This window comes from Tasmannia lanceolata, unplaced genomic scaffold (genome assembly GCF_043159265.1).
Source record: "Tasmannia lanceolata isolate RefF3 unplaced genomic scaffold, GAP_Taslan_0.1 ptg000004l, whole genome shotgun sequence".
Taxonomy (NCBI): Eukaryota; Viridiplantae; Streptophyta; class Magnoliopsida; order Canellales; family Winteraceae; genus Tasmannia; species Tasmannia lanceolata.
In genome coordinates, this window is record NW_027518681.1 from 2,640,918 (window position 1) to 2,660,485 (window position 19,568).

Here is a 19,568-nt window from a genome sequence, read left to right on the forward strand (position 1 = left end):
GGGTGATGAAGTTTAATATAGAGTTGTGTTATATAAGATGTGTGAGATAAGAGGGAAGGAGTTGGTTTTGTGTGTAAGGTGTCGTAGTGAGTAAAGGGTATTTATAAAGGGGAGGCATGAAGCCGGCTTTTGTTGATGGGGATTACGAAGTTTTTGACTTTTCTTGTTTCTCGTTGGTGCTTAGGAGGATATCAGGAAAGACTTTTCTTGTTTTCCCAACCCAGGTTGGAAATCGGGTCAGGTCACCCGCTATTTTTAATCAAATTTTTTTTTTTTTTTGTAAGCTTAAAAACACGGGTTGAACTCGGGTCAGGTAGGGTTCGGGTTGGAAAAAGGGCTCCCTCGGGTTGGTTCAAGTCGGCCTCAACCCGACCCGAGTTGCACCCCTAGAGAGAGAGAGTTATTATAGGAGAACAACACCGAATTAGAAGGTCACCTTGACAATCATCAACAGTAAATTAAAGACATTTTTTTTGGGTCCGAAAATTTAAACATAAATGTGAGAGGGAAGTTATATATTCATCCCTTGTTTTTCCTTGGCTAGTGTATCCCCTCTACTCCTCTAGTGTATTTATGACTCCTCTTTTTACAATACAAGTTGTGGCCCAGGGAAGAGAAGGGATCAAATGTAGCATTTCCCAATTTAAAATCAAGGTGTAGATTTTGTAAAGTATCACTGTTTGACCCACATGGCATTGGTCCCACCCCAAACGGACATCCCATGCATAAGATAAAAGGACTGAATAAATCAACGGAGAATTGCATCAACGGATTATCCTTAGCTTTGCTTCAACTTGAGGGATCCCACTTGAATTATTCTAGATGAAGGGCAAGGTCCCTTGATCTTGTGCTCGATCTTCTATCTCTGGACTTGATGTTCACTTTTTGAAGTGGTTATCTCTACGTGCGAGAGCCACTTGGGGAAGGGAGTGGCTAGGTTAGGAGAGTAGTTATTAGAGAAGGGTGAGCTAAGGGACTAGAGGAGTACTGAGAGAACTGGTTAAAGAGAGAATGTCTAAGGTGGGGAGAAATTGTGTAATAATAGAGAGAGAGTGGGTGTAATAGATTTTATATTGTGGCCAAGAGTGAAGTCTAGTGTTGGCTGCATTTACTAAAGAACCTAGAAGAATATTTGGGTATCTATAAAACTCGGGGTGTCTAGATCAAGTGGATGGATGTACATATATAAGAGAGAATAACAGATAGGGTACGGTCGACCGTTTGGAGCTATTTTTGCCTGGGTGCCGCCGACCGTAATTAGGTCGGCCGACCACCCGAGAGACCTCTTTTCATGGCGGGTACTTCCGATTGAGGGGTTTTGTCATGCCTTATATGCCCGTACCTCTTGTATGCTTATGTTAAACTACATTCCTTAGTTTTTAGGTCATTCGGTAGCTGGGCAATTTGGATTGGAGTCGAGGGAGTTGTGATCTAGTCAAGGTAAATGATATGATGTTGCCTTTGTGTTTTCTACCTTAAAACTATCCGTCGTGATTCGTGCAACCTATGATATTCTTTTTGAATTAAGTACCTTGTGATGATTTATAAAAAAATATTCTGAGATTCATGTTGCACGCTAAACAACAACCATCTACTTGATAAAAGCTGGTCTAGCATGCCTTGTTTGAAATGTTTCAAATAAATTCGATTACTTACTTCTTAGTGGGAATTCAATTATGTGTATGATAGTATTTGGTTTAAAGAATTTTAAATATCTTTAAGGCTGAATAGTAGGCTCCGTCCCTATTTTTCAAAATGAAGTGTACGGTCCACACCATAGGATGATCTAAGCCGTCCATTTGATGGGCCTTAATGTTAATAGGTTGTGCCCCCAAAAATCATTTCCACAAGAAATCAGTTTCCTTATTTTTTTATAAGTTTTGGTTACAAGAAATCAGCTTCCTTATTTTTTATTTTTGTCTTTTCTAAATCTAAACCTAAACATAAAGATGGTAACTAGGAGAACCTAGAACAAAGTTTTATATGGCCACGTTACTAACAAGGATTGAATGGGTTCCTTGCCCGATTGTACTCTCAGTTTGCCAAGCAAAGCAGAACTCATGGAAAATGTTATTAGTGCCATTATTAAGATATAATAGAGTAGATATCATAGAACAAAAAAGTTATTAGTGCCATTATCAAAATATTGTAGTGCATATATCAATCGCCAGAATAAATTAAGTATATAATAATAAACTTATAAAGATGAGAGCGAGAATCACCGACCAGGCGGGAAACACGCCGCTTCATGTGGTTCGGACTGTTCAGTCACCCTCTTTTTCAGACAGGGAGCATAATCACCATAAAATTACATTATTGCCCTTCAAAGTAAATTCATTTCCTCATAAATTATTTTAGAAGAATGCTAGACTCACACGACCCTTTTCAAAAAAAGGGTACAAGGGCTCTCCCATTGGTCAATATACATTTACCTATGGGAGTGCCCTTGTACACTTTTTTTGCAAGGGCTCCTGTGAGTTTAGCATTCCTCATTATCCCAAAAATCTTATTTATTTTTCTAATGCCATAGTGAGTTGCCATAGAAAATAGTCTTTACCCTCATGTGGCCCACCTGAAGGGTGATCAAGACCATCGATATAGTAGTGTACCATAAGCCCGGATTTTTAATTGTCTAGTTAGGTATTCTTTGGCTTGCAAGAAACACATTTCTTACTGAATTTTTTCCTTGGAAAATTTTAGTTTCCACAATTTAAAGAGAAATGATCTATGAGTTATTTAGTGGGACATCATCATAAATTTAACATCTCTAAATAAAACTTGAACCACGGTGGTTCAAGTTACTCCTTTTCATGTGTAATCAAACCATTGAAAAGCAAGAAATTCTGGAGAGTGATGTGCAGCCAATAGGAGAGCCCTTTCACCCCTTTTTTGCAGGGGCTCCCTTCAGTCTAGAATTCCTCAATTCTGGAAAAGTTTTTTTTTTTCCAAACTTTTCTAAAAAATTCTTGCATTTCAAAAGATGGTGCCCCTCCAAATGATTAATTAAGAAGGCATGACTGTATATTGATAATCTGATTCATGAATTTTTATTTTTTTTATAGTGAGCATTTAGAACTCAATTAGGGATTCAAATAAATGTAGTTTTGTCATTCCTATTTGACTGTTCATGGAATTGTACTGAAGGTTTGTTGTCTCTTTCTCATTTATAAGCCACAAATGTGGTACTATGATCATTGTACCGACACGATCATTCTGAGATATGGCCCTCAATTTGATTCAATGCCAATAAATGAATGGGGGTTTCACTTTGCTGAATGTGCAATAAATTTCTAAAATATCATGGATCACAACTTTTAAAACCTTTAAATTACTCACGAAGTCAATGAATAGAAATCCAAATGAACTAAAACTCTCAAAGCTAGACTAGTCGAACACTCTATCCCATGCAAAATCAGGATTCAAAATCTATAAAATTATAATTAACACATCCACGTTCAATCAAAATCGATAAAACCAGAGAAGAACTATACATAAGCAGGTACTGATCATTTAAATAGTCTCATGGCATAGCTTTAGATTATCACAAGAATTCATGGAGCACCGAAGTGTCAAGCATGGGGTACTGAAGTACTGGAACGTCGGTCCCGAAGTACCAAAGCATGGGGTACTGAAGTACCAAAACATGGGGTACAGAAGTACTAAGCGGTCCGTTGTAGGTCACCGACGGTCATCGATGTTGGAACTAGTTCCTCAATTTACAAAGCCAACGTACTCTCCCATTGGCGGGATCGGCTCAGATCTTAGCTTCTTAGACATTCGAGAGTATCCAAGTAGCTTCTCAGTCATGATTACGAAACATCCACACGAATTTTCATGGTGCAATGTACATAAGGTGATGGGGTGTAAAAACTCCGGCCTCTCACAGGCCGCCACCTGTCCTGGAGTAGGTGAACTCCAGCCTCTCACAAGCCGCCACCTGTCCTGGAGTAGGTGAACTCCAGCCTCTCACAGGCCGCCACCTGTCCTGGAGTAGGTGAACTCCAGCCTCTCACAGACCGCCACCTGTCCTGGGGTAGGTGAACTCCAGCCTCTCACAGGCCGCCACCTGTCCAGGACACCTCACCAGGTTTTCCCCTATAAATAGGGGTTCAAAGCTTAAACCAACGGATAATACGAAAAAACCCTCTCCACCCAAAAACTCTTAAAACTAGCTATGCACTCCTGCTCATACTGACTTGAGTGTCGAAGGGCCTGTCCGGAGTAAAACCCGGGTTGGTCTTCTGACCTCGCTTGCCTTGTGCAGGACTCAGCCCTCATAGCAGGACTCAGCCACTTCGCTTCCCTTCACTCCGGTCCCTCAGGACTCAGCTCCTCTGGTCATCCAGCTCAGCTCTTACGTCACTGTCGTACCTGTTACCGATTTTCGGTCTAACAGATTGGCGCCATCCGTGGGACCCCAGAACTAAAAGCTGTTCAGATCTCTCACAAAAATGGCAGGGCAGAAGAATGCGCGGGTACCAGCTGCACAGATTGAAGCCGTGCTGCCTCGCAGGACCCGAAGTGAACGAATCGCCTCGGTGGTGGTGGCGACCTCTGCTACAGCTGAGCAGAGCCCTGCTAGTTCAGAGCACCTAAATCCCCTACCCACTCCGGAGCAAGTTCAAGCTCTATTTCAACAGATGACAGCTCTCGTTGGGCAGTACCAGCAACTGCTCCAAACGCCTTCACAACCTCCTCCAGAGGCTCCGCGGTCTGTCCAAGAAAGGCCAGACATCCACAGGGGAGAGTCATCGCGCCATGGTGAGGATCGAACTCACCGCTCCACCAGACAAGTCCATCACCCCACAGCGAGACATTTCCAAACAGAGCCTCACCGCCGCCAAAGGTCGCGGTCCCGCTCCGCACAAAGGCGCCGAGCTCATGAAGATCGTGCACCACCAGTGAAGTTCCGGCCTCGTCGTAGGAGTCTAGAGAGTCAGTCCGGCTCCGCGGCGAGCCAATTTGTGGGTGGAATCAGGTCCTTGGAACATAGAACGGATCCGCTCCTACAGAGAATGGAGGAAATGGACCACCGAATAGAGGAACTGGCGAAGGATCAGAGCCGGCCCGCCTCCAGGGCGTTCTCAAGCAGAACGCCGTTCACTGATGATGTCCTGGGTGCCCCAGCACCCAGAGGGTTTAAAATGCCCGCCGTCCCGCAGTACGACGGGACTACTGACCCCGTGGACCATTTGGAGATGTTCAGAACAATGATGCTCCTCCACGGTGCTTCTAACGGCTTCATTTGCAGAGCGTTTCCAACGACGCTAACTGGTGCGGCAAGAGACTGGTACTCCAGGATCAAACCGAGCTCTATCAGTCACTTCAATGACTTCGGGGAGGATTTGGTTCGCCACTTCATGAACAGCCGCAGGCCAAGGAAAACAACAGCATCCTTGATGGCCTTGCGGCAGGAGGATAATGAACCTCTGAAAGCCTTCGTTCGCCGCTTCAACAGGGAGGCACTTCAGGTGCCAAATCTAGATACCTCAGCAGCTATGAATGCGCTCATCGCGCGTGCCAGGTCTAATGATTTCCGTCGGGCTGTCGCTCGACAAATTCCGCTCTCACTGGCAGACCTCATGGCCGGGGCAGATGAGTATATAACGGTGGAAGAAAAGCTGGCAGCTCTTAATTCAAATCGGAGGATAACCTCTGAAGAGAAAAATCCCCCCAAGCAGCGTAGGGAGGATAAACCTCCGAGAAGAGAGAAGTCCCCATTTCCGCAAAGAAGAGGAGAGAACTTCACACCCCTCAACACCTCCAGAAAACATATATTGGCTGCGATCAGCGAAGAGGAATTCGTGAAGTGGCCTGCTAGAATGATCTCCAAAGGAAACAGGAGAGATCCATCAAAATACTGTCGGTTCCATAAGGACCACGGTCACGACACAGATGAGTGTTGGCAGCTCAAAGAGGAAATTGAACAGTTGATCGGTCGGGGTTACTTGAAAAAGTATATCCGAACTGACGGCCGCAAGCAAGAGCGCAGGGAAAAGAGCCCCCGAGGCTGCAGCCCTCGAAGATCACAGCCGCCCCCTGCTCGGAACAAAACTCCTCAACCGCCCAGTACGCAGCCAGAGGCACCTCGATCTCAGCCAAGGGGGGTCATTGGCACAATCATGGGTGGACCTGCCGCTGGGGGCACGTCTTCCGCTGCCCGTAAAGCGTATGCACGACGGATCAACGCCGTGCACACGACCAGTAAGAAGACAAGAACAGAGAATGAGATCTCCTTCTCAGATGCAGATTTGGACAACCTCATACTACCTCACGACGATGCACCGGTGGTAACCATGCTCGTCGCCAACTGGAAAGTAAAGAAAATCCTCGTTGACAACGGGAGTTCGGCGGATATCTTGTACTACCACGCCTTTCAGAAGATGATGATAGGAGACGACCGCCTGAAGCCGGCAAGCTCAGACCTGTTTGGCTTCTCCGGAGAGGTTGTGAAAGTAGAGGGGCAGATTGAGCTCCCAGTTCTTGTCGGAGAGCCACCTTGCCAAGCGTTCGCCATGGTCAACTTCCTAGTAGTAAGGGCCACTTCGGTCTATAATGCTATCCTGGGACGGCCTGGCCAGAACCTGATCCGTGCAGTGGCTTCGGCCTACCACCAAAAGATGAAGTTCATAACGCCCAATGGCGTGGGAGAAGTTCGAGGAGATCAACCTCAATCCAGGGAGTGCTATGCGATGGCACTGAAGGGCAAAAATGCAGTGGAATCACTACCAATCGAACTATTCGATGTAAGGGATGAACTCAGGGGGACTCAACCCACTGAAGACCTCACCTCCATTCCGTTGTGCCTAGAAGACAAGGAGAAAGTTGCTCTGATCGGCTCCTCTCTCAGTAGCAGCATTCAGCACCAGCTCACTGAGTTTCTCCAAGACAATGCAGATGTCTTTGCATGGGTTCCCGCTGATATGCCCGGCATTGATTCAGAGATCAGTACGCACAGGCTTGGTGTTGATTCAACCTGTAGACCGGTTAAGCAGAAGAAGAGGCATTTCGCTTTTGAAAGGCGACAGGCGATAAAAGAAGAAGTGGAGAGGCTTCTGAAGGCTGACTTCATTCGCGAGATTCGATATTCGGACTGGCTGGCAAATGTAGTCCTAGTCAAGAAGACAAACGGAAAATGGAGGACCTGCGTCGACTTCACCGATCTAAATAAGGCATGTCCTAAGGACAGCTATCCGCTCCCAAAGATCGATCAACTTATCGACGCCACCGCGGGTCACGAATTGTTGAGCTTTATGGACGCCTTCTCCGGATACAACCAGATCAGGATGTACGAATCAGATATACCAAAGACCCCCTTCGTCACAGATCAAGGGAGTTATTGCTACCGTGTTATGCCCTTCAGCCTCAAAAATGCCGGAGCTACTTACCAAAGGCTGGTGAACAGACTCTTTCAGCACCAGATCGGCCGCAACATGAAAGTCTATGTGGACGATATGCTGGTCAAGAGTCGCAGTGCGCAGGATCATGTATCTGATCTCAGAGAAACATTTCAGGTCCTGAAAAAGCACAGCATGAAGCTTAACCCCACCAAGTGCACTTTCAGAGTCAGCTCGGAAAAAATTTTGGGGTTCATGGTAAGCCAACGAGGGATAGAAGCAAATCCAGAGAAGATTAAAGCTGTGATGGAGCTCACTGCTCCAAAAACTATCCGAGAAGTTCAGTGGCTCACGGGAATGATAGCCGCGCTGGGGCGCTCTATCTCCAAGTCCGCGGAGAGGTGCCTGCCTTTCTTCAGCGCAGTCAGAGGACTCAAGACTGCGCCCTGGACGGAGGAATGCCAGACCGCATTCGAGGAGTTGAAGAAATACGCATGTCCTCCCCACCACTATTAACAAAGCCGGAGCCGGGTGAGGAGCTATTTTGTATCTCTCCATTAGCTCCACGGCTCTGGCAGCTGTCCTCGTCCGCGAAGAGCACCGCCAGCAAAAACCTATCTATTATGTCAGCAAGGTTCTTCACGACGCAGAAATAAGGTACCAGCGGGTCGAGACACCATTTGATTATACCAAGAAGCTGATCTCTAATGAAGGAGACAGTGTGAATCAGTTAGATTGTTCTAAACTGATTGGTAGTCTCATGTATGATATGAGTTGCACTAGGCCAGACATAGCCTTTACAGTTGGCATGCTCAGTCGTTTCACTAGTAATCCTGGCCATGAGCACTGGGATGCCCTTATGAGGCTGATGAGATACCTTAAGGGTACTTAAGGATATGCTCTATGTTATAATGGCCATCCTCCTATCTTGGAAGGGTATTCTGATGCATCATGGGGCTCCAAATTAGGAGACAGTAAATCTACCAGTGGTTATGTTTTTACACTGGGTGGAGCCGTTGTTGCATGGAAGTCAAAGAGACAGACTTGTATTGCTCTGTCATCTATGGAATCGGAACTTTATGCTTTAGCTTCTACAGGAGATGAAGCAGAGTGGATAAGAGATCTGATCCTGGACATTCCATTGACCCATTTAAAGATTAACTCTTTAAGTTTGTTCTGTGATAATCAAGCTACAATTACGATTGTGAAAAACTCACTCTTTAATGGTAAGAGGAGACATGTCCGGCTGAAACATGCCACGCTGAATTATCTTCTAGAACAGGGTATTATCACTTTGGTTGATGTGAGATCAAAGGATAATATGGCTGATGCTCTTACAAATGGACTGAACAAAGATCAAATATTCAAAACTGCGGGGAAGATGGGGTTAAAGACTGTGTAGACATGTCTTAACCTACATTCATATTATTTTGAATTTTTCGAATCTCCCTATCTTGGCCAAGATAAGCACTTGATATGTTTCAATGATGTTAACAGTTATCTTTATGTCATTCCACATTTGATGACATGTCCTTCTTGGGAAAGGTTGTTTCATTCCAAACTTGATGATACAGCTTAACTCAATTTGGATATGATGCCTGTAACATTCCAAATGAAACATGGAATGGTTCTTTCTAAAGAAACTGTTTAGGTCTTGTTCTTGATTGAAACTTGACATTGATGCTTATTGATATTGATATTTATTTTCAGCCATTATGAAATTGTACTGAGTTCTTTCTGTAGAACTAGATACTTTTAGTAAAATACACAAATGATTGGATTCATTTTAATGAAATTCATATTTGGTAATTTACAGGAATTAGCGAAAATGGAGGAGATTGTCTCAATTTGGATCTTGATGATGATGACTTACTTGATGAGTGAATCCTTATAGAGCAGTGGGAACTATTATTTTCTTTTCAGTTGATTAAATAGTTCACCTACATGTGAAACTGCTTATGTTTGAGTTTAGATTATTTCTAAAACTCTTGGTTATTCTTTAAAGTATTTTGTTTTCAGTTAGATTACAGATCTTTATTGATATGGTGATATGGATGATTCAATAATTTTGTTTGGACATCACATTAACTATCTATTGGATTGTGCTATATGTAGAACATAGGAGGAGATTGTTGGGTATATAATATAACCCATGTATGTTCTAATATAAGCCCAATAGGTAATGGATCAGGTGTAGTGGGCCCATTTGGGCTGGAGCCCATTAACCTCTTATAACCCTAGTGTATCTCTATATATAGGGGCTGGAGGCAACAAACTTGGTATTCCAAACTAGATACCTTGGGTGTAATGCTTTAAGCATCCTTGCTTAAACCTTAATTACATTAACACAGACGCCCGTCCAAGTCAACGTCGTCCGTCCGAGATGAGCCCGGTGAATAGAATCTCGGACGGACATTCTGAGCCCAGTTGGTTTTTTCTACCAAGCGCGATATTTCTTACCTAGGTCATATCTCCTTCACCAATTACTGGAATAGACCGGGAACGATGGAATCCCTGTGACGAGGAGAGTTTAAGGGATCCAATTCGGTGGTCGAAAACCTAGCAGGTAATGACCAACAATGGAGATATGGAAAACTTCTAGTCTAATAGAAGGTAATCATCTATCTTACATGCTCCAAAAATGAAACCAGAGTTAAAAAAATGATTCTTATGCAGATTCTTACTTAAAATCACGTTCTTCCGAGTCCATAACAGTTTACTATATACGTCTCACACTCTCCTTGGCCACCACTTAAATTTTGTGATTAGGGTTTCTTCTAGAGAAAATCAACCTAATATTAGGTACTTATTATTTCAACTATATTTTCAGTAAGTTGGTTCCGAACTAGAAAACAGTAATTGGGCAACATACATTGCCGATCACAAAGGGCCATTTGACAATCCGTCATCCATTATAACAACATTACAACCAACACTTCACTCATTTCAATAACATTTTCACACCTAATAAAACCAATCAATCAAATCAGCTGAAAAATCCTAATCCAAGAAAAAATGCTCCACGTCTGACCCAAGGGTGTGTGTGTGTGTGTGAGAGAGAGAGAAAGAGGGGCATTTTAGTGTTTGGATTTGGGAAGAGGGGCCCTCCCAAAATCATATCTTCTCTTTAAAAATTTCTTCAGACACCATCCTTACAGAGTTACAGGTCTCCAAAATGGCTCTCCGAAAATTACAAGGCATACAAAAAGAAGGAAATATTTTTCATTTAATAGAAAATAGGAGGATAATCTAGTGAATAAAAATGCTTATTAATGTATATTAGTAAATATAAACTAATTTCCAATGATTTGGTCTTGATCACTTAATAAATGTGAATCCTAATAATGTCTGATGAGAAAGTGGGCACAAATTCTTTTTTTGAAATATCATGAGCCTTTCTGTCTCAATGAAGGCAATAAATCCATGCCATATTACCAATATTAAATTATTTCAAATATTCGCTTCTCACAAGATTCTCGATTTGGATACTTTACTGCTTACCATATATGTCATGGTAGGTTGTTTGATTCGAATTTACGCAATACCTTATAGAATATAATGACAGGGAAATATGCCCTTACAACATATAATAACACTTTTCCATTTTATATCTGAAACGGGCGTCTTTCCCTGTTTGAAACCCAACAAGTTAACCCGGAAGGGTGTGGCTCTTTGGCATAAATTCATGGGTTTGCTCCCCATTGACGAGGGTTCGAATCCCCCCTTGCTTACCCGATGCACGTGGTTTCTGGGTGATTACGCGTATCCGTAGAGAAATAGTCCTACCCCCCGAAGGGGGTGGGGACACCCTTCGTTACCCACAAAAAAAAAGACAAAAAAACAAAAAGTTCCTTACAAATAAGAGGGATACTCTTCCAAATATTTATTAATTTATTTATTTCTATATTAGCCTAGAATTAAAAAAGATAATTGAAAAGGACAACACAATACATAGTATAGAATTTAGAAATAAGGGATTTGCAAGGCAATTTGGCCCAAAGCCATTTTGATGTTCACTTTTGCAGGAGAAACCATAACTATATATTAAGCATCTGATATACATGTATAGTGGGTCCACTTGGCCGAATCACAACTTTTAAGACCCATTTTTTATTTGGCTAGAGCTCTCTCTTACAGATGTGTATGTGAAGTCCAATATTTTTTAGAAAGTACATTGGGGCCCATTTCTCAAGCAGATCAAAACCGTTCATTTGATGGGCCACAACTTAAATATGTTGTACCCCGTAAATCATCTCCAAAGGATTTATACTAACACTCCTATCTATAGAGGGACTTGACATTATAGAAAACTCAACAGATTCGAGGGTTAGGATCATCCTATAGATCTAGAGATGATTTACTGGGTACAATCTAGTAAAGTTGGGGTCCATCAAATGAACTGTTTGGATCATCCTAACAAGTGGACCCTACTCTAAAAGTAAAATCATCTAAGCTATTTCTGAAAAAAACAAGAGATTTTGGTGGGTAATCTAAAAACAAAATGTGAAAATAAGAGAATGCAAAGCAACATTCAAAGTATCTAATGTCTATTTGCAACATCAACGACAACCCCTGCCGTTTGTTTAACGGCCCCCAATATATTCCTAATCGCACCCGTCCTTCTTTCTTACATGTTGCCATGTATGGCTCTTGATTTCCAAATCACACCCCAACGGGCCCAACCCCTTGCGCTTTTGTCGTCATTCGCTTTACCATTTTCTATTTATGTATGAATTTCCCTTTTGTCGTGATTCCCAAGTACCACCCCCATCTCCTTGTCTTTTCTTTTCCCTTTCACCTCTTTTGAATTTTCCGCGTTCTCAACACTACCATTGAAAACTCTCTCTCTCTCTCTCTCTCACAGAGTGAGACCAGTCTTCTCTTCCTTCTCTCTCTTTTTTGGAGGGATTTGCTAGCCTCCATCGCAGTAGGCATTTTGCGGATGGGTTTTTGCATGTGAGAGCAGCCACATGGGCTCACTTTTCAACAGATTTTGTCGTTATTCATGAGGAGGCTACGGCACATGAAACCAAAAAAACCTTGGCTGCACAATGTTGAGCAGGCAACATGATACGTAAGTGTATGGTATATAGGAGGTAGTTGTGAGGTAGTTATTGCAGGGATTTGCATTTTAGGTTTGTAGGTATGTGTTTTAGAGTCATGGGTGTTAGTTTTTATTATGCGTCAGGTTAGTGGTAAGTAGGTTGATGATGTGGTAATCTCATTATTCTTGTATTTAAGTTTATGTATTTCAATGTAATGGAGGAGAAGAAAAATTTATAGCAAAGGACTTTGTTCAGGAGAGTCATGGTTCCTCTTGATTTGAACCACTAGGAGGTCCGGTTGCCTCGAATCAACCATTTCCTCGTCTCTTTCTGTCTTTTATTTTTTTGTTTTTGCTAACACAACACACTAAAATACACTAATAAAAGTGGGTGTGGCAATATCAATTCCATAGTCTGATATTTCCACACCCTCTGTTTCCTCTTGCGTTGCGCAGCCAAGTTTTGTTCACATGAAACAGCCCGCGCGCGGAATGCCTTCTACAAGAACATAACATGGAATTGATGTTGCCACACCCGTTGCTATTAGAGCACTACTGAAGAAGTTATTCAGCAACGTTGAGGAGCTAAGTTCTGTTCGAGCGATGGATGCTAGCAAATCCCTTATTTGGCTAGAGCTCTCACTGTTAATAAAATTATATAAAAATTCTAGGGATTTTCTAGGGACCATGGCATAAGGCATTTCGCGGCGAGGCTGTTGCGTGTGAGAGCAGCTACACAGGCTAAGATTTTGTCTTATTCATTTAATTCAAATGAGGTGGCTCCTCTCAACCAAATTGATTAGTCATTAAACAAATTCAAGTGCAAATCTAGTTGTTTGCGTCAAAATCAAGAGATTTTGTAGGCAATCTAAAAAAAATGAGAAAATAAGACATAGCGAACAAAAGCTATAGAGCAATGATATAATCTCCCCCTTTTTATCCCTGGTCCACCCCGCTTGTAGTGTTAAAAGTAGTCATAGTACACTAGTGGGGTCACCCGGGGAAGAAAAGAGGCTGAATTTATCACCTCCGCAACTTTTTTACTGATGTCCGTTCCACATACGACAAGTACCACATGGGTGGCCTCATGAAGTTCTACAAGATCAACGGTCTCGATTGCACACATCTCTCTAACAGACTACCGTTACCTTTCCGTCACCAAACCGTGTGGAAGAAAACTTCCGTTTTCAACGTCGCCGTTTGTCTAACGGCACAGAATATATGCCCTCGATTTCCAAATCGCACCCCCACTTCTTTTGGTCACCGGTGTTTTCGCCCCACGTAGGATAATACACCCCCAGTAACATCATTTCGCAACCTAACAACGGGGCGCGTTATCCTAATCGGAGCGAAAACTTATTTCCTCCCTCTATCTTCAAATTAGGTCGTCTGATTTGTGCTTTTGTCGTCGTTGGCTATAAAATTTTCTATTTTTATGTATGAAGTTTCCTTTTAGACCACCTCTTTTTCCTTTTCTTCTCTCCCTCTCTCCTCCTTTATTATCCGCGTCCCCAACACTACTATACTAGTCTCTCTTCCTTCTCTAGCTACTCTGTGGCAAAACCCTGTTGCCGAACCTTCCAATAAGATCCCTCTATGTGGGTTTTCTGAGAAAAAAATAGGGTTAGGGTTAGGGTTAGGGTTAGGGTTTATCAGTCTTTTTTTTCTTAACAAGATGGAGAAGAAGCAAGGGTTTTTTTCAGCGTTAAAAGAGGAAGTAGTAAGAGGGCTATCTCCAGCAAGGTCTAGGGCAAAGAGTCCGGCGAGAAGTGGGTCACCCATGTCAGGGTTACTAAGGAGGAAGAAGCATGTGGTGGCTCAACCTGAACCGTTGATTGCGAGATCTGGGAGTTTGAGACCTGTAGGAGAGACACTGACCCCACTAATGGAGGGTCCAGATCCAGATGGATTTGAGGGTGGAGATGGGAAGAAAGAAGGTTGGGGTCATTGGATGAAAGGACAGCTGTCACGTGCACCTTCTGTTTCTTCTTCAGCTTATAAGAGGTCTGATCTTAGACTTTTACTTGGGGTCATGGGTGCACCCCTTGCCCCTGTTCATGTTAGCACCACTGACCCTCTTCCTCATCTTAGTATCAAAGACACACCCATTGTGAGTTTTCTTCATTCTAAGTCTACCATTTTTTACTGATTTTTTTTTTTTTTTGAGGTGGTTTTGATTTTTGGTGGTTTTGGTTTAGAGGAAATGTGAAATGGGTACTTTTTGCCTTTGTTTTTTTCTTTTTACCCCTTCTTTATTGGTTTTTTTTTTAACCCTTTTTTTTATTTGGTGGGGAAGTATGGTAGTTTTGATCTTGGTAGTTTCGACTATTAGTAAGAAAATAAAATATTTGTGGTTGGTGTGTTGGTTTGTTCTTGAAATCTTTTTGTAGTGTTTTTATGGTGAATACTTGTTGTTTCTACCTTGGCCTTTATTTAGATGAAAAATTGCAGATTTGGAGCTTTGTTTGTATTATGAGATTGTTAATTCGGAGATTCTCGAATGGTTTTTTATTTATTTATGTAAATTGGTCGTTAGCAAAAGGTTTTCCAAGGAGTGATTAATTTAGAGGCAGTGATTCGTTCTGGCTTTTCTTCAGATTGCTGAACTGGTTCATGTTGTTATGTGGGTTTTCATTGGTTTTCCAAGGATTGATTAATTTAGAGTGAGAGATGACATTGAAAAAAAATAGAGGGAAGAGATTCCTTTTGGTTTTTCTTCAGATTGCAGAACTGGTTGATTTTGTTCTGTGGGCTTTCATTCTCTTGGAATTTCCTTAGGCTATGTAAAACAAATTTTATGCTCATTTTAAGTGTAAAAATGGGCGTAAAATTTGTTTTTATGCCTATTTCACGTCAAAAGAAACAGAGCCTTTAGGACCTTGTGGTTGTCAAGTAGTTAAGTTCAGTCATGATGTGAGTATCGTTTACAGGAGACATCGTCTGCTCAGTACATATTGCAGCAATACACGGCTGCTTCGGGAGGCCTAAGGTTGCAGAGCTCGATCCGCAATGCATATGCCATGGGAAAAGTGAGGATGGTAGCTTCGGAATTTGAGACGGCTACGAAGGTTATGAAGAACCGGCATGTGTCCCGAGCTGCTGAATCCGGTGGATTTGTCTTGTGGCAGATGATGCCCGATATGTGGTATGTGGAGCTCGCAGTCGGAGGAAGCAAAGTACATGCCGGTTGCAATGGAAAGCTTGTCTGGAGGCATACTCCTTGGCTCGGTGCCCATGCTGCTAAAGGGCCCGTAAGGCCCTTACGTCGTGCCCTTCAGGTGAACTTCCTTTGTCTATTCACTACATTTCTAAAGCATTTCTTATACTGCATTGTTATCAGATTTGTTGTTTCAAATCTGCTTATGATGTTTAGGCTATGTCTGGCAACCAGGGATTTTTTTTTTCATGATAAATTAGTGTTTCCAAGTGGTGAGAGAGGATTAGGGCAGGTGGAAGAAGGAGAGAGATTTGAGTGGGCACAATTGAGATGAGGGTGAGAAGTGGCTAAAAATCAAGAAAAAGTCGATCCTATTTTGAGTAGAGTTTTTTGTTTCCTCATTTTTAGCCCCTTCTCACCAAGTGGAGACACTAGTTTCCTGATTTTTAGCCAATTCACCCGCCCTACCCCTCTCTCATCACTTGGAGACACTAGTTTATCATGAAAAAAATTCACACTAGCCAAACGTGCCCTTGGTGTTTACTCCATTTGTAAAGCATTGCTGATTCTGCATTGTTTTCAGATTTGTTCTTTCCCATTTCATAATTTTTTATGGATGGCTCTATTTTTTTCAGGGACTTGATCCTTTAACAACTGCTAGCATGTTCGCCGATGCTAGATGCATAGGCGAGAAGAAGGTAAATGGAGAGGATTGTTTCATACTAAAGCTCTGTGCAGATCCACATACATTGAAGGCCAGGAGCGAAGGCCCTGCAGAGATCATAAGGCATGTCTTATTCGGCTACTTTAGTCAGAGGACCGGACTTCTCATCCACATGGAAGACTCCCACTTAACCCGCATCCAATCAAATGGTGGAGACGCAGTTTACTGGGAGACCACCATCAATTCCTTCCTTGACGATTACCGACCTGTTGAAGGTATAATGATCGCCCATTCGGGTCGTTCTGTAGTAACCCTTTTCAGGTTTGGTGAGATGGCCATGAGCCACACCAAGACAAGGATGGAAGAAGTTTGGACGATCGAGGAGGTGGCATTTAACGTTCCGGGTCTCTCAATGGATTGCTTCATCCCCCCTGCCGATATAAGATGTGGGTCAATCAGTGAAGCCTGTGAGCTTCCTCAAGGGGAGAGGGGGAAGGCCATGGCTGGAACTCATCGGTCCACCAAGGTTGCCGCACTAGAGAAACCACATGATAATAACCTCGATAACATCATATGGAGGGTGGAAGTCTAATGCATAGGATCAAAATGAAATTGTTTATAGGGATACATTTAATCGACTGACAAATTAGAGATCTAGCTAGAAGCTGATTGAAGAATTTTGGGTTTGTTTGCCTCATCTTCAGTAAAAGATCATGTTCATTCACAGAGTCTGCCTCGGACTTCTACCGAATTTTTAACTCAAAATGCAGTTTTAGATACGGGTTTCGAATTTGGGGATGAAGCAGATGGAGGTTTGTTTTTTTAATGTTACCTTCCATAACCGAAGGACTTTCGATTTTACTAATTCCCTTTCTAAAGCACATGTAGTTGCCGACAAGAACCTAGCTGCTGGCATGTGTTGACTATTCTCCTATGTTTTTACTTCAGTTTTTCAGTTTTACTGTGTTGATTGATGTAAACGGTTTTTTTGGGTGTGGAAAATGGTTTTCTCTGGATCATAAAAAGTGTGAAAGAGGAAGAGATAAGAAACCTATTCTCTTACCTCTACTGTAACAAAATGTGTGTTACTGATCTGGATTTCTGGTTGTGGCAGTGCTGCTGAAACAAGATGTAAACAGACTTGTGTTCTATCAGATATTGAATGCTTATATATATTTTGTTTCTCTCATTTGGATTTTTGTGAATTATACACTTCAATAATCATCTCTAATGGTTTACATCGTTCCTTGTTTGTCCTTGGAAAGTTCAATTGCAATGTTAGTTGGGTTTTCATATTCAGATGGGGATATGGGTGTGGTCCCTCTCATTTAGAAGTTTTGCCTTTTTTGACCAAGGACCCAAAATCACAGCTCTAAAAAGCCCCCAAAGACATTGTGGGAGGGATTTGCACTGTCTGGGGCAGTGATTCTGAAGCATCATTAAGGCTTGGCACGGGGTAAAAGATGACCCATGTGGTTCCTTTTTCTTTTATTATTTCTTTTGGGTTGGAGAGGGGTGTGTGTGAATCTGCTGTTTACCTGCTTTACATTTGCAGACATTGTCTATCCTTCCCCACTTGACTTCTGTTTTTCTATCTCAGAAATTTCCAACATCATGATGTTTATACGAGTTCAATTCCCATCTTACCCATCGGCTTTCCTTATGGTGTAATTTATTTAATGGGACTATGTGATATACTTCAGTCAAAGGACTACATGAACCAAGAAACCAAACTCTCCCTCCACTTGGAAACCAACCATACTAATTTGTCTTCTTTTTCTTCTCACCTGCGAAAGCTTTTTGACAGAGCCCATGGTAGTAATTGCTATATATTTTGACAGTGCAATCAGAGAGAAAATATTCGTTAGCTGTAGGAATTCTCAGGTTGGGCCTTTGGTAATTTATGACTTGTGTACTGTTTTGGGCCTTACTATGTTTAAAGATTGATGGTTACACTGCTTATTTGTGTCCCACTTTCGTTACTGAAAAGCCACCTTCCCCCTATAATAGAGTGGGAGGAAAAAGCTTGAGGGGGCCCCCTTCTTAGCATTGCATTTCAAAGTCTGTTTTTCTCCTCCCCAACAAAAGCTTCTGTTTTTTATTTTTTTTATCTCTGGTAAATTTCCAAATCATCATGTTTATATGAGATCAATTCCCATCTTACCTATTAGTTTTTTCTAATGGTGCAATTTTTTAATGGGAAAATTTGACTAGTTCAGTCAAAAGGAGACTAAATAAACCGAGAAACCAACAATGACTACTTCCCCTTCAGTTTCACACCTCACTAGCAAAAGCTTTTGAGTTTTGACAACCCATGGTATCAATTGCTTTATAAATGTGCGTTGAGAGAAAATCTTGATTATTAGTAGGAATTCTCCCGTTGGGTTTTTGATGGTGACTTATGAGTTATGACTTGTGTACTATCTGAGACATTATTATGTTCAAAGATAGATGGTTACAACTCTCTCATCTGCTTAATTGTCTCCCATTCTCATTTGAGTGGTAATTCAATAGGGTATCTTTCTCATTGTACGGCTGTAACAATTGCAGGGCAACCACCTCCAACCGTATTATTTTATGCTCTTCACAGTCTAAGCAATTGTCTTAATTCCCTTCAGTTCCAAACAATATTCTCTCTTATTCTATCTTGTCAAAAAATTTCCTTCCCTTTAGTTAAAACAAGGAAAATATATACAATGCCTTTATTTTAGGGAAATGTTATCAGCACTACTGTATTTTGATGAGGGCACTCCTCACTTTATTAAAAGTATGGTATGGCCCGCCTCATAGGATGATCCAAACGGTCCATTAGATGGGCCACAGCCTAAATAGGTTGTGCCCCAAAAATTATTTGCATAGGTTGATCCTAACCCTCTGATCTATAGAAGCTTAAAAAATAAAAGACTCTGAGTTTAATTAAATTCTCTCATTATCAAAACATGGAAGGGGGAATATCAGCAGCCTATGTACAGTTTATTAAGACTATTTAGAATGACTAGTCCCTTCCAAATATCTAAAAAAAAAATACTAGATCGATCAAGCACACAAAATTGTATAAACTTACAAATCTATTACGAACTCACAAATATAGTAGTCGGTAATTATAGAATCAATTTTGAAACCTCTTCTATCACAGTTCTAAATTTTTCTCAACCAATTGTTTTGGGAATGCCTTTTTAAAGTCTATTAGAACTATTTTTTGTTTGCAATCTAGGCTTGACTTCTACCATCTTACGTCAGCAAATAAAATTTCAATTTTTGTCTCCTTCAGATGACCAAGATATTTGTACTATCAAGAACATTTCGATTTCTCAAAGGCCATTGATATTGGCACTACCATGTTTTGATAATTACACTGACTCACCT

General features: G+C 41.8%; 1 protein-coding gene across 1 annotated transcript; it reads left to right on the forward strand.

Moving 5' to 3' along the window:
• Window positions 1–13,832: 13,832 nt before the first annotated feature.
• LOC143876032 (uncharacterized) lies at window positions 13,833–17,391 on the forward strand. Its single transcript, XM_077377636.1, has 3 exons — window positions 13,833–14,491; window positions 15,312–15,659; window positions 16,174–17,391. The coding sequence occupies exons 1-3, from the start codon at window positions 14,057–14,059 to the stop codon at window positions 16,792–16,794; spliced, it is 1,404 nt and encodes a 467-aa protein (XP_077233751.1). The 5' UTR covers window positions 13,833–14,056; the 3' UTR covers window positions 16,795–17,391.
• The last annotated feature ends 2,177 nt before the right edge of the window (window positions 17,392–19,568 follow it).

Coding starts and splice junctions, on each gene's coding strand:
- LOC143876032 (XM_077377636.1), top strand. CDS start 14,057: ATGGAGAAGAAGCAAGGGTTTTTTTCAGCGTTAAAAGAGGAAGTAGTA. Junction 14,492..15,311: donor GTATCAAAGACACACCCATT/GTGAGTTTTCTT, acceptor TATCGTTTACAG/GAGACATCGTCTGCTCAGTA. Junction 15,660..16,173: donor CCTTACGTCGTGCCCTTCAG/GTGAACTTCCTT, acceptor TATTTTTTTCAG/GGACTTGATCCTTTAACAAC.